Below are 13,499 nucleotides of genomic sequence, written 5' to 3'. Positions count from 1 at the left end.
CCTTGAACCATACAGATGTTCTCCCCACTCAGAGGGACAGATAGGGCAAGGTATACTGCCGTATTACTGCCATTAGATATTCCATAAGTAAGGACAACTAAGACAGGCAAGAGGGTGCAAAAGGGTATTGAAAAAATGTTAATTGAATGCTGCATTTGCATGATTTTAAGGCCAGACTCAATGGACAACACAGTCTAACACAATCTTTAAGTGTGTTCCTAATCTAGTGTACAAGGCTGCCTACAAATTAACCGCAACAGATAGTGTTATCAATTCTTGAAATTTAGTTTTTATAAGCAGAAAATTTAGATAAAACCTTTTTCCATTTTTTGTTCTCCCCCATTTGAGTCTCTGTTGTTAGGTTTAAGTGTATTTTATGTAGGCTATATGGGCTGGACTGGTCAAGCATAACCTTACATTGATTCAACGGATTTACTACATTACCCATAAGCCTTTGCGCCAAAAGCCGCTCTAGATGACGTGGCCGAGGTGCGTCTCAACCCCGTGTTTCAGCAGACCGGGGCGATTCAAACCAGGCAAACCGGCTTTGTTCGCAGCTTGTCCGGAGACCTGTTGACTTCTCTCCTGAAGTTTGACATTTTCAGCCTCTAACGATGTCTGGGAAAATCAAGAGCCGAAGCGCCGCCAACGCAGAGTCGCTAGCCGGCGGCGTGTCCTGCGATGAGCGCATCTTGCGGGATTGTCATCAACTGTACACGGAGCCCGACTGTGGTGAGTTGGCTGACATACTCTGCCGGACTCGAACCCTCACAGGAAATCGCTGCAACATCCACGTATTTGACAATTAAGTCAAGCTAGCAAGCTAGCCGGCTAGCTAGCAGACGTTAACCGTTAGCTAGCTATTAAACAGGGATGTCCCGATATGGCTGACGTTGCACCAGCTAGCTTTAATGCTAATTTTATTAGCCATGGTCAACTGCAAGGTATGGCAGCCCCAGCTGCACTTGACAGACACATACTTGATTTTTAAATCACGTTTTTTGTTTCCAGGGTTGATTACAGTCGCCGAATCTGTTGGTGTGAAGTTGCTGCCGCCCAGAAAAAAGATCACTGTGATGCTGATGGGAAACCACTCTGCTGGGAAAAGCTCCTTCATCAACTGGTAAATATATTTCTTTACACAAGTTGGTAATTTTACTCATAGAGGGCAAGTCTGTTTCACCAAATAACTATAAAACTACCAGACCAAGTGATTTATTTTTGAACCTGAAGCAAGTCCAGTTACCCACGATAAACCTCTCAAAGTTGACCAATGACCTGGATGAGAATCAAGCCAAGTGATATGCAATGAAACATGAGGAAATATAAACAGCATGCACCAGAAAATGCCATGCTATGTAATATAAGAAATAACGGGTCCATCTAGAACACATAGTCTAGTCTAAGGTACATTTTTGTGCGCAATTTAATGGAGTTTATAGAGTTTACTGTGGTCTTTTAGTCAGCCAATACGCACCTGTCTATTGATTTTGCCGAATAGTATAGATTTCATTGATTTCGTCAGGCTAGGAAGAAAAACTGCCATTGAAATAGACATTTCTCCTCCGCAGGTACATGACTAAGTTGTTAGTGACCGTTTCCTTTTAGTCATGCTTGTTTTTGTGTGTGTTTATTTTACCAGGTATGTTGAAGAGCACATCCAGCGCACTGGAGTGGCCATTGAGACCCAAGGCTTCAGCTTTGTCACAAGTGGGCGCAAGCGAGAGTCTCTCACGGTGAGTGCAACAGTACTACGACAACAATAACCAAATTCATATTCTAATGTTGCAACATTTACTGTTATTGACCTTTTAGAGTCATTACTCATGATTATGACTTATTACATTCATTTTAATTAGTTCCTCTCCTTGTAACCGGTTCTTCTGGAACCTGATACCTGGTTCACAAACTAATGTCTGACCTGGTCCTTTTTTCTCTTTAGGGAAATGCCACCCTTCATCTATATCCACACTTCAAGCCTCTGCAGGAGTTCAAAGGTGAGATTTCAGCTCAAAGCACGATCTTTCCTTGTTCTATTCTAAAGAGTGACTCTGACTTGGACGTAGACGTAGTTTGTTTAGGATGCAGCACCCTAACTCCGATGGATCTGATCTGTGATGTTCTTGAATTGATTTCTAGGCGTTTCGGAGTACTTGAGCACAGAGATCTGCACGTCACGACAGAAACGGTTCAGCCTGGTGACGTTTGTGGATTCGCCAGGGTTGGTGGATGGTGATATGAAGTATCCCTTTGATGTGGATGAGGTTCTCATGTGGCTGGGTGAGTTGCCACTAACTGCCCTCGCCTGTTGATGTACTGTTGTCAGGACCTCATTAGGCGTTTGTAGGCACTGAGTTATTTTAAATGGTTAAATGTTAAAAAATAATACAAGATAAGAGGAGAAACGTTTGTTGAGTCTGTGTTGTCTCCAGTTAATGTGAAATATTAGCACCAGGCTATGCTTAATTCTGCCACAGTATTTAAGTTATGTCATCATCTCTCAGTCGAAATAAGAAGCAAGTAAAACAATTGAAGATCTTCACAAAAATCCTACAAGAAGGTTTAATGATTATCACTCAGAAATGCTCTGACATCTGACTTCCATGACCATGTATTTTAATACAATAAGAATAAATGATGCTATAATAGGGGTTCAGTCTGTGGTGGTTAAGCAATGCTCCCTCCCACTGTCTCACTCAGGTGATCTCTGTGAGCTGATTCTGGTCTTCTTTGACCCCATGGGTCAGGCTCTATGTAAGCGCACCCTCAACATCGTGGAGAGCCTGAATGAGAAACAGGGAGATCGACTGCATTTTTACCTGAGCAAGGCTGACGAGGCCGGGGGAGAGTCGGACAGACAGGTATGCACAACAGCCACTCGATTAAAAAAATGTATTGAGCTGAATAAACATACATCATCTACTATGAACAACTTTGTAGAGCTTAAAGAAGGAGTTTGCACATTTATAAGGATTAAAAACATTCAGTGTGAGGCCCCGGAGTTTTCAAATTCAAACAACATCAACAGCATCTCTAAATGCTGGAGAAGTCCGAACGCTGGGCTTAAACAAAGCAAACGTTCTGCCTTTTAATTTTGAAATGTAGTGGCGTGGATGTATCCTAAGGAGCCTAATTTGACAGCCAATCTCACAGTCGAATAATTGCTGTGACAGGAAAATTAACGGTAAAAAAACAAAGGATCATTTATTATTCATAATAACAATTGCTTCCTTGTTCTTCTGTCTGGACCGCTACAATGGGGAAAATAGAATAAGGACTGAAAGTGCTATTTACAACCATGGAAAGCAAGCAGGATAAAAAAACCCACGTCTTTCAGTTTGTCAATCTCCGCAATGTGTCAGTACCATGAAGAATGCAACATCTCACCCACACCCTGCACATAACAAACAACGCAGCCCTTTATTCTGAAACAACAGCTTAGTAGCTGAGTGTAGCTCGGCCAATGATGTTGTTGCTTTGACTATTTTTGTATAGACTATAGGCGAGATACAATACATATATACATACATCAGGAATACTCTCTCCCTCTGAATTGTACCTTTGTCTCTGTGTTTGTCTCAGAGAGTAATGATGCAGATTGTCCAGGAGCTCTGCAAGCGACCTGGACTCAACAAATGCGGTTTTGACATGCCCACCATCTACATTCCTAATCCAAATAAGGTAACGGTTGCACTTTAATTGACGCTCCCTAAATTAGTTCTATGCATATAATTATTTTAGAGATCGTAATACAAACTTACTGACCGGTGCACGTTTGTAATTTGTCCTCTCTGTTCCTGCTCTCAGCCAAGTCGCTGCGTAAACCAGATCGAGGAGGTGTGTCGCACCATCGAGAAGACCATCAACCAAACGGTGCAGAATACACTCAACTCCCTGGAGAAGGACTGTGAGATCATCAGCGAGGCCATCACTGATACGCTCAGTAACGACAGGTAACGCACAGAAACGCTTGATGACCCAGAATGCAAAGTGGTGTAGCATCAGCAGTCGGTGATGCCATCGGAGGATAACCTCGACCCTCTGCTCTCACAGGCAGACGAGCGCTAAGAACCGACGGGCGCGCTGCAAGAGCTGCTTGCTGACTCTGCTGGGCTTCAGCGTCCCTCTAGCTCTGATGGCCTTACTGGTGCTGGGCATTCTGTCCCAGGAGATCCTGGAGGTGGCTCTGGGCCGCGAGGGCAAAGAGATGCTCTCACTCTACCTGGTGAGTGTTCAAGCTGTTCGCTCTTGTGTTGCAGTTGTTACCCAGTCGCCATGTAAAGCAGTCAAGTCTGATTTTATCTGCTCTTGTAATCCACAGACTCCCATAGTGAGAATATTAGACTCCCTCTCTGTGGAGCAGCAGCTTTACGCCTGTGGCGGGATGGTCCTCATGTCCTTCCTCCTGCTCATCATCGCACGCTTCTCCTTCAGGTAGGACAATAACATCTCAGCACTGTCATCTGCTGCTATATTGCTTGTAAAATATTTTATTTTAACTCAAATTTTGGTCCTAATCTCCCCTTTTATGTGTAATTTTACTTTTTTTTAAATTATATTTCAGTTTATTTCTTTTAGATTTTTTCCCCCCCAGTGGACACATCTACTTTGATAATCTATTATTAGTTATATCTATTATTATTATCTATTAGTTGTTTCCTTCCTGCTGAAAATAAATGAATTGCAGACCTGTAGTACTATTTTGTACATATAATGCATGTTTATTGTATTGTATGTACTATATATTTTTTGTACACGTTTACCTTGCCTCTAGTATTTGACTGCTGCTGTGACTCGTTTTAAATTCCCCTGTGGAATCAAGAGCATAATCTATGTAAAGCAGATGCATGTGGTTTTGGGCTTCCTGCGGCACTGCTCTCGATCCAGCTTGTATATTAATAACGTATTTCATCAAATTCCCCTCGTTCCTTTGCAGGACTCAACCAACTCTGTCGGGCAAACAGAAGAGGCAACTGCAGGAGAAGCTGGAGTACGTTCAGGAGGTGGTCAAGAGCAAAAAGGTAGTGCATCTGTCTGTGTTTGTCTGTTTTATATAGTATAGGCCTGTGTTTAACTGTCCATTCTTTCCCTCCAGAAAAAGCTGTATGAAGAATACCTTCGCCAGAGTGTCAGCGACCAGGACATGGACTTGTAGAGAAAGACAGAGATGTACACAACGATTCGGCCTCCCCACACTGACGCTGGACCAAAGGAGATGAAAGCTCAGCCCAGGTTTCATGTCGCTCTGACCACTAGATGCTGTCCCTTATTGAAGCGTGCCGATCTAAATTATAAGCACTTGTTTAAACCCTTCCAACACCCGGTGCTTTGGATATTGTAAAGCCCTGATTACGTATTAGATGTAACCTCTGTAATATAACACTCTAAACCACACTACCTGCAGATGATCAGTGTTTGAAAATTAGCTTTTGTTACTGATGACTTATTTTCTGGTGAGCATTTATATCCATGTATTTTGTGCCTCTGCTCCTGTCAAAGGAATTCAGGCTGACACCACTTTAAGATATGTAAACATTTGCAAACTATTTATAATATTCCTTTATCAGAGATATTGTATTTTGGTTAAACAGCGCTGGTTTACATGATTCGTTTTGTATGAGTTAGTGTTTTTCAAGACTTTCACCAGCATTTTATACAGTTTTTGGCTCCTTGGGATCATGAAGGTACAGTTTTGGTACTAATCTGCTCGTACTTCACATCATGAATGTCTTTGTTGGCTAATATGTAGAATATTCAATTATGTTCACAACGCTTGTTGAAGTAAATATCCAGCAATCAAACGTTTTTCCTAGTGACATCTTTTTTTTTATATATTCCTGTTCTAAATTGTGTCCATGTATTAATTATAGACAACTTAAATAAAAAGCATTGTTCAACATACTGAATACTATATTGAATATGATGGCGTATTTGGGCCATTGTAGGTAAAATAAAAACGCAGCTGTGGAAGGGGGGCAATATTCAGAGAACGAACTCAAAGTAGTACTTAAAGTAGTAGATTTCTGAGAAGAAGAAAAAAAATATTTTCGGAGATTTAAGTGGTAAATTTCATGGAAAAAACAAATTTCAGAGGAAAAAAACGAATATATTCTCTGAGATTATTAAGTCATACGTTTGCAAGAAATAAACCACACTTGCCGTGGATGACCTAATTACCTCAGCAATCAGATTTAGCAGTAAGGAAATACTCGCAATCTTATCTCTGAATCACCAAATTCTCAGCATCCGGACTTTGAAGACACGTTGCTGTGAATTCGGCCAATTATCACCTCGTTCCATTTATTATGTTGTTTTCTGCTGAATAGGCCAAATTCACGTCGATGTCTCTTTAAAGTCTTTGCACTTCTAGATTGCTTGACTCTCACACTTAATACAGCCTCGACAGCAAAAGCCTGCTTCTGGTGGACCAGTGGCTTCATTGAAAGGAGGAAGAGTGCCACGTTTTAGGGAACTGTAAGAAAGTGTACCTGACTGTGACACGCATGTAGCCGTGGATTTCTTCTCCACTTGAGTTTGCGGTTTCAGTTTTTATACTTGCCACGCCCCGTTTCATAAAGCACAGACAGGATGCGTCCGCTCTCACTCCAGATTTCCAGATTAAGACATGGGTTAATGTGTAGATGGACATAAGAGTATCCGGGCTGGTAGATGTACGGTTTCAGCTAACTGAAGTTAAAGGTGTATGGGCTTCCAGTTTGGTGAGAACAGTTTTTATTACTGAAAAGCAAACACAGGAAACTAAACCTTGTATCGTCATGCCTTTGTCAAGCAAAGGAAGCAGGTGCAAAAGGGCCGCTGCCAATAAAATACAGTTTCAAGGTTCATTTTAGGCTTGTTTTTTAACATCTTAAGTATTTATCTTGTCAGTGTTCAACAGATTAAGTTTATTAATCACTTAAATAGAGTATTGTACTCAGAAGAGGGGGCGACATCAAGTCCATCTAAAAATAAATTACATTTGAGTTCAAGGGTTGGAACTAACATCAATCTGACATGACTGTCTAACATGCACATACAGGATTACATCATCGCAGTGTTTTACTCTGTAAAGCACAACAGAGGACTTCACATCATATCAGCATGCAAAAGTGACCTACGTGCCAAAGCTGATAACACACAGCCAACGCTCATTTTCCACTTTACACTTGCATGGTGAAAATAAACAGACTTTCATGGTGACGGTTTTCTTTCAAACCTGTTATAAAGTGTGGATCCCCCGTGACAACCTTGAAGATAAAATAACAAAATTAAATCTGTGACTGAATTTCCTGCTACATCGTCTGCAAGATGTTAAAGCACTGAGAATACTTAAAATATCATTTTTAACAATCTGTCAAATTGGCAAAAGTGGGAATACATCAAACGCAAGTCTCAGAGTTGATTTGCAGTATTTAATTTTCGACCATTTATTTTGAGAAGATATTTGAGGAGCATTCATAATATACCATTCAGGAATTAATTGGAGAGCAAAACATAAAAAAAAATGTGTTTAGGTGACACAGGACTGATCTTTCCCCATAATACCAGTATTCCTCCACCAGAGGGAATCCTGATTTCTACTCTCCATATGATTATAAGCTAAATATAATTTAAAATCAAGTTCTGTTTATTAAACACTATATTTTTCTTATTCAATTCTGCCATTAAATTGAAAATTATCCTAATATTATTACATATTCTTGTTGTTTGTTTACAGTTTAAACACTGGTGAATATGCTTCAATGAAATACGATGTTACAGTCATTTCTGTCACCCAGACAGGAATGTGGCCCATCAGTGGTTGGTGACCTCCAGTGGCCGTCACGTGACCAGACGCTTCGTGTCCAGGGTGTGGCACGTTTAAAAAAACAAACCAACATGTGGCTGCCTTTCTTGCTGTTTAACCCCCACAAGCAAACCAAAAAAAACAAAGCAGTCAAATGAAAGAGTCAAAGCAAACAGGGAAAGACATTTGAGAACAGGAAGGAGGTTGACGTGGTTTCCGCAGGCTCGGACCGGGGAAAGTTGTTTCCTGAAGTTGACACCGGGCTGATAATCTCCACCGAGGCTCCGCAGCTCGAAGAGAAAATGACTCGGTCGGGTTTCTGGGGCTCCTCGTAGACCCGTTTGTTTTGTTTCTGGTCGGGTGAAGTGAAGATGAGCTCCGAGACGGAAGACGCGGGTAAATAAAACTTTAATCTGGTCTAACGGGACCGGTTGTGGAGGGAGGGAGGGAGGGGGGGTAAGGACCCTCTTTACAACCCGATACTGGTTCAGGATTGAGGTGAACTCGTTGCTGGTCTTCACCGCGAGTGAAACCTGTTGATTGTGGAGCAGCGGAGCTCCGCTAGCCGGTAAACGGCCTGTTAGCATCCCTGACAGCCGCGGAGAGAAGCTAGCCGCTAGCTAACACGTTAGCTAAAACGGCTACTAACTAACTCAGTGTACTGTCGCTCCGTGTCACGTCTCTCATTTGTTAGTATCATAGCAACGTGTGTAAATGTGTATATAAACGTGTACGCGTCATATTCGTTACAACACATTAATCTCGACATTAAGCGACTTTTTTTTCTGAGAGGAAATCCTGCTACAGGTGGCTTCAGTAGCGTTGCAGCAACTTGGCTCAATAGTTGCTAAAGTAAAGTTGTCCAACTTATGAAGACGTGTCATCTACTGTGCTTATCAGCGTCGGTGAAAGAAAGATAACAATAAGAGTGTGTGCTGGAGCCTTTACGTCACTTACCTTTGGCACATGTTTTCATATATAATACCAATGACGGCAACAGTTTATACACATAATAAAACACATACTTTGTATTCTTGAATCTTCATACTTTGTGACTTTTCCCTAATATATTAAGAGAATAACTTTTAAACCTGGTTTTGAACTGAAAAATATGCATTAATGAATTAATTCACCTGAATAACATGATTGCATACAACAGATTCTCAGCTCTATAACCCTTTATTATTATACTTGTTTTAACTTTTTAATCTATTTGGACTTCTGTTATTGGGGTTTTGTAACAGTTTGTTTATCACCTCTTGGTCTTAAAACTGACCCCAGATAACAAGTATGAACAGTCGGATGACATACTACTGTTTAAGTGTCTGTGAATGACAAACTAAATAAACAAAACAAACATATAATAATATGAATGTCAGTATATTGCCACCTTCATGACGTGTATAAGTGGTTAAGGACAAACTCATCAATACTTTTTTTATACATATATGGTTTATTAAGGTCAAAAGAAAATCTGCTGCTGTTATTTTAGGCTTAATTATCTTTATTGATCTCTCAGTCGACCAAGTGATGTAATCAGTTGGTCATATTCACTCAAAAGACTTACTATTACATGACTGGCTCATCTTTGTGTTTAAAGGATTTTATATGCATCTTCCAGCCAGCTGACCCTGCTATGTGCACACCTAACAACCATGACATAAACATGCGTCATAGCTTTCAGTCCCTATGATTCAAACGTCCTCAAAACAGCATAATGAAGGCAAAACACATTTTAAAAATCTTTTTTCAGAGGCCAGCCTGCAGGCCCAGCTAGCCGAATGCCGAGCTCAGGCCGAACACTGGCAGGGCGTGGCGACTATATGCGAGTTGAGCAAACAGGAGGAACTGGCAGAGCTGCAGAAACAATGTGATCAAGAGATCCAGTCTCTGCAGGAGGCTCTCAGAGGTCAGTGTGTGCGTGTCGGTGTGTATGTGTGTGTGTTTCATGTGTACATGTGTGATAAGCACGGTGTGTTTGTCCTCATGAGAACAAAGTCTAAATTCACATAATTAAGTATTTTTTCTTTTTGGATTTCATTTTCTTTTCATGTGTGTGAAGTTTCTAATTGAAGCCAAATGACATAATATTAAAGTATGCTGTTGATCACCAGTATAACTAAAATGTTTGATAAGAGCTCAGAATGAGCAGTCTAAAATGCTCTTATTTAATAAGGTTAAAGGTCGGGAGAGAATTAGCAAGTTATTCTTTTAAAAACAATGAACGTGTGTTGCATTGTTGTAACTTTCAAGTCTTTCTAATAAAATGTAGCTAAACTTTCTTTTAAGTATCGTGATCTCAAACATTTGGTCAAACCAGATATTGTTCACCTGACTGGAGGATTAAATCTTTATTTCCTGATCCTGATGTGTTTTACAGAGACGGCAGCGCAGTATGAGGCCAGGATATCTGTCCTCCAGTCTCAGCCTGTGGAGTGGAGGAGAGCCAGTGGACAGAACATGGTCAGTGTTTTCACTTTGTGTCTTTTTCCCCCCAAAATTGTCTCCAAATGTCCCGGTCTTAATCCCAGGCTGCGCTTGTTCTTCCTCTACCTGTTAGATCAGTGGAAGGAAAGGCAGGATGGAAGCAGAAGTCCCCACTAATGTATCCCCGACATCCATCAACAACAGCCTGACGGAGACCGAGGCCGCGGCGGAGGGAGAAGGGACGCCGCTCGCCACAGAAGCATATTTTTCCCTGCGGAACTGCGACTCGGCCTCGTTGTCTTCCTTCTCCTTGGACACGCCGTCTCTGCCCAGAAAGCCCAACGCTCAGGAAGACACCGACTCTCTGGTCTCCACAGGGACTTTGGTGCCCGAGGCGATCTACCTGCCGCCGGCCGGACACCGGCTGGTCACGCACGGCGACTGGGATGCACTCAACGCTCAGGTATCGACATCAATATAAAAAAACATTAACACCATTATACAGCAATAAATAAAAACATCTTTACACTCACGATTGTGACGTTTTCAGTCTGACCAAATGTGTAATGAATGTGTGGCGCGCAGGTGTCCGAGCTGCATGAGGAGGTGAGTCGGCTGCAGGCTGAGAAGGAGGAGCTGGAGAAGGAACTGAACACACAGACCAACCACACCCACAAACAGGTGAGCAGCACTGTGTCCAGAAGGAGACGAACACAGAGGAGATGTGATGTGTACAGACCATAAATCAATATTTTGTTTCTATGGTGCAGACGCATGTTGATTTGTTTGTGTGTTCAGGTATCAATGCTCCAGTGTCAGGTCCACACGTCGGAGGCCCTCCTCCAGGATCTGCAGAAGTCTTTCAGCCAATCACAGAACGCTGTCCAGAGTCGGCTGGTGAGCGATATGATGTCATCCCATAGAGTGTGACTGTGTCAGGGATGGTGACTTACTTTTAAGGGAAGAAGAGATACATTTTTACTGTACAGACATCAGAGTACTCTTGATCTTTTCATGTATTCTGCAATAAAGAGAATACATTTTTTTCTCAAAATGTTAAACTTTGATATTATCACATGGTTGGTTGTATTATAATAATTACCCATAAGGTTAGCACATTATTCAGGAGGCTCACTCTGTTTTTGTGTGTCCAGGCAGAGTTATCCTTTTCCCAGAGGAAGGTGTGCAGTGAGCTGTCCAGACTGAAAGGGGAGGAAGTTGAAGATGAAGGACCAGACTCTGGCTCATCCTTCCCAGCAACACTGCAGGTACATTACTGTTCTTTCATGAACAAACATGGAAAGAAAAACTAACTCAAAATCCATTTTCATCACATAAACATGTGGGTCTCCTGCTTCTGCTGTCGGCGTTTGTGTGACTGTTGACTCTCACCTGCAGGGGGCGCACTGTGAGGAGCGTCTCCGCATCGAGATTGTCACCCTGAGGGAGCAGCTGGACAACCGGACGGAGGAGAACGGTCTCTGGGTTATATTATTATTATTATTAAGGGAAGGTTTGCAACACAGACTGACTGTATTGATACTAAACCACATTTTATTCTCTCTTTTCTCGCTTCCTGCCTGCTCGCACCTACTGTCATCAGAGGTTGTAGAAGGTGAGTCGACCACTCATGCTTTCATATTGGTCCGGTCACTAGTAGGTCTTGAGGTCTTGTGTAATTTAACTGAGTGTGTGTGTGTGTGTGTGGTGTGTGTGTGTAGTGCAGCTGTCCAGCCTGAAGACGGAGACGGAGAGAATCCAGAGTCAGAAAGACCAGTTGCAGGCTGAACTGCTGGCCTGTCGCACTGAACTGGAAGCCCTGCGGGTGGCGCTGTCTCATGTGCACAGCACCAACAAGGCCCTCAGTAACGACAAAGTAAATCCAACCTGCTTTTTTTGAGAGAACAAGTGTGACACGTAGTGGTGGGAATTACATTAATAATACTGAATTGGGACCCGAGGTGGTCTGGTATTCTTGGGTTTACATTGCTCGTAGTATAAGTACACATTCTTGTTGCTACTGGGAGTTGACAGAATATTACATTTTCACACTCTGCTTCCTCTGTGACTGTCAGGCGGCGCTGCAGCAACAGTGTCTGGAGCTGCGTAGCCAAGGGATCAGTCTGCGTTCCCAGCTCGACACCAGCCAGACTGTCCAGAGGGACTTTGTCCAGCTGTCTCAGTCACTGCAGGTAAGACACGACAGTTGATGGTAAAAAAGTAAATAAAATTGCTTCAACAACTTCTTGCACTTGCAGAAATTGGTCCAAATTGATATTTCTACTGATCTCTTTCCCCCCCCATCAGGTGAAGCTGGAGGTCATTCGGCAGGCTGAGAGTCTTGAACAGGTCAGGGAAATCCTGGAGGAGGGGATCAGTGAAGCTGGTTCCACGCCTGCAGACGCCTCGTGAGTTACAGAGAGTCACATTGGAACCAAAGAGCACAGACCAAGATAAAACATTAAGGACCAACTAACCACATGAAATACTGTCGTGACCACTGGGATTACCACAGCCGGTGCTGCTAGCACTTGTAACATTGGATGGATGTTCACAAATAGCGTTATTTTTGTGTTTCGGCTGATTGTTCGGTGTCAATGACTGAAACCGTTGCTTAGCTACCAAAGTGAGTTTTGATGAAGCATGGTTGCTTTCAGTAAAAGAAACATTCCCTTTTTCTTACATCCAGTAACACTTTTATTTCTTATGTATTCTGTTAAAACTGACATGATTCCAGCAAAACACTCACAAGTCCCAAAAACACTTGATATTTTAATGTATCAGATATGCAAGCTGTTTTCCCATGCACACATTTCTTTCTATCATCTTTGTGAAGGAGGACCTCTAAAAACAACGGATCACAGTGCAATAATGAACAATAGTGATACGAAACTCTCCTAAATGAACTGCATTTCAGTCGTGATTTTATTATGTACATCAATGTGCTGTATTTTCTGTTAGCTTAGCATTGTTAGCGCTACCATAGTCGTCTCTACACTTAAAGCTAATTTATGATTGTGGATTAGGACAGAAGTTAAAAAAAAACCTGCGGAGAAATGTGAATGTGTAAGATCTTGTTGGTTTGTTCTGTTTTAATACATATTGAAAAGTAAAGAGAGGCTGTCACAATCCTTCCTTCAACCCTCGCGTTCATCTTCAAATACTATGATAACGTTTCTCAACCCCGGGCTCAGAAATCCATGCAGAGCCACTTAATACGCAAAAAGACTCACAGGAAATGTATAAGACTGATATGCATTATATAATTTAATAAAATAGTTTATAA

The 13,499-nt window shown here is 41.9% G+C and overlaps 2 protein-coding genes across 3 annotated transcripts; both read left to right on the top strand.

Annotated features, from left to right (window-relative positions):
- Positions 1 to 496: 496 nt before the first annotated feature.
- On the top strand, positions 497 to 5,801 carry LOC311030657 (uncharacterized protein). Its single transcript, XM_084036564.1, has 12 exons — positions 497 to 732; positions 1,012 to 1,123; positions 1,643 to 1,736; positions 1,943 to 1,997; positions 2,140 to 2,280; positions 2,701 to 2,861; positions 3,583 to 3,681; positions 3,808 to 3,953; positions 4,054 to 4,225; positions 4,322 to 4,434; positions 4,937 to 5,021; positions 5,096 to 5,801. Exons 1-12 carry the CDS (start codon positions 615 to 617, stop codon positions 5,153 to 5,155), a joined length of 1,356 nt encoding a protein of 451 aa, XP_083892690.1. The 5' UTR covers positions 497 to 614; the 3' UTR covers positions 5,156 to 5,801.
- Positions 5,802 to 7,974: 2,173 nt separating this feature from the next.
- rabep2 (rabaptin, RAB GTPase binding effector protein 2) lies at positions 7,975 to 13,344 on the top strand. Of its 2 annotated transcripts, XM_084036358.1 has the most exons (12): positions 7,975 to 8,182; positions 9,540 to 9,695; positions 10,167 to 10,249; positions 10,347 to 10,676; positions 10,799 to 10,894; positions 11,012 to 11,110; positions 11,368 to 11,481; positions 11,612 to 11,690; positions 11,817 to 11,828; positions 11,935 to 12,089; positions 12,289 to 12,405; positions 12,521 to 13,344. In XM_084036358.1, exons 1-12 carry the CDS (start codon positions 8,158 to 8,160, stop codon positions 12,623 to 12,625), a joined length of 1,371 nt encoding a protein of 456 aa, XP_083892484.1. In that variant the 5' UTR covers positions 7,975 to 8,157; the 3' UTR covers positions 12,626 to 13,344. The 2 variants fall into 2 exon arrangements, with proteins under 2 accessions (XP_083892484.1, XP_083892485.1); XM_084036359.1 differs by lacking the exon at positions 7,975 to 8,182 and having other exon boundaries at positions 9,554 to 9,695; positions 10,352 to 10,676.
- Positions 13,345 to 13,499: the final 155 nt, after the last annotated feature.

This window comes from Eutrigla gurnardus (assembly GCF_963514095.1).
Source record: "Eutrigla gurnardus genome assembly, chromosome: 20".
Taxonomy (NCBI): domain Eukaryota; kingdom Metazoa; phylum Chordata; class Actinopteri; order Perciformes; family Triglidae; genus Eutrigla; species Eutrigla gurnardus.
The sequence above is the reverse complement of the archived record's forward strand: the minus strand, read 5'-3'. Positions and strand labels throughout refer to the sequence as shown.

Excerpts from the sequence above, each read along its gene's own strand:
- LOC311030657 (XM_084036564.1), top strand. The coding sequence starts at position 615 with ATGTCTGGGAAAATCAAGAGCCGAAGCGCCGCCAACGCAGAGTCGCTA. Across the intron at positions 733-1,011 it reads GTACACGGAGCCCGACTGTG|GGTTGATTACAGTCGCCGAA; the intron begins GTGAGTTGGCTG and ends TTTTGTTTCCAG. Across the intron at positions 4,226-4,321 it reads AGATGCTCTCACTCTACCTG|ACTCCCATAGTGAGAATATT; the intron begins GTGAGTGTTCAA and ends TGTAATCCACAG.
- rabep2 (XM_084036358.1), top strand. The coding sequence starts at position 8,158 with ATGAGCTCCGAGACGGAAGACGCGG. Across the intron at positions 9,696-10,166 it reads TCTGCAGGAGGCTCTCAGAG|AGACGGCAGCGCAGTATGAG; the intron begins GTCAGTGTGTGC and ends TGTGTTTTACAG. Across the intron at positions 12,406-12,520 it reads AGCTGTCTCAGTCACTGCAG|GTGAAGCTGGAGGTCATTCG; the intron begins GTAAGACACGAC and ends CCCCCCCATCAG.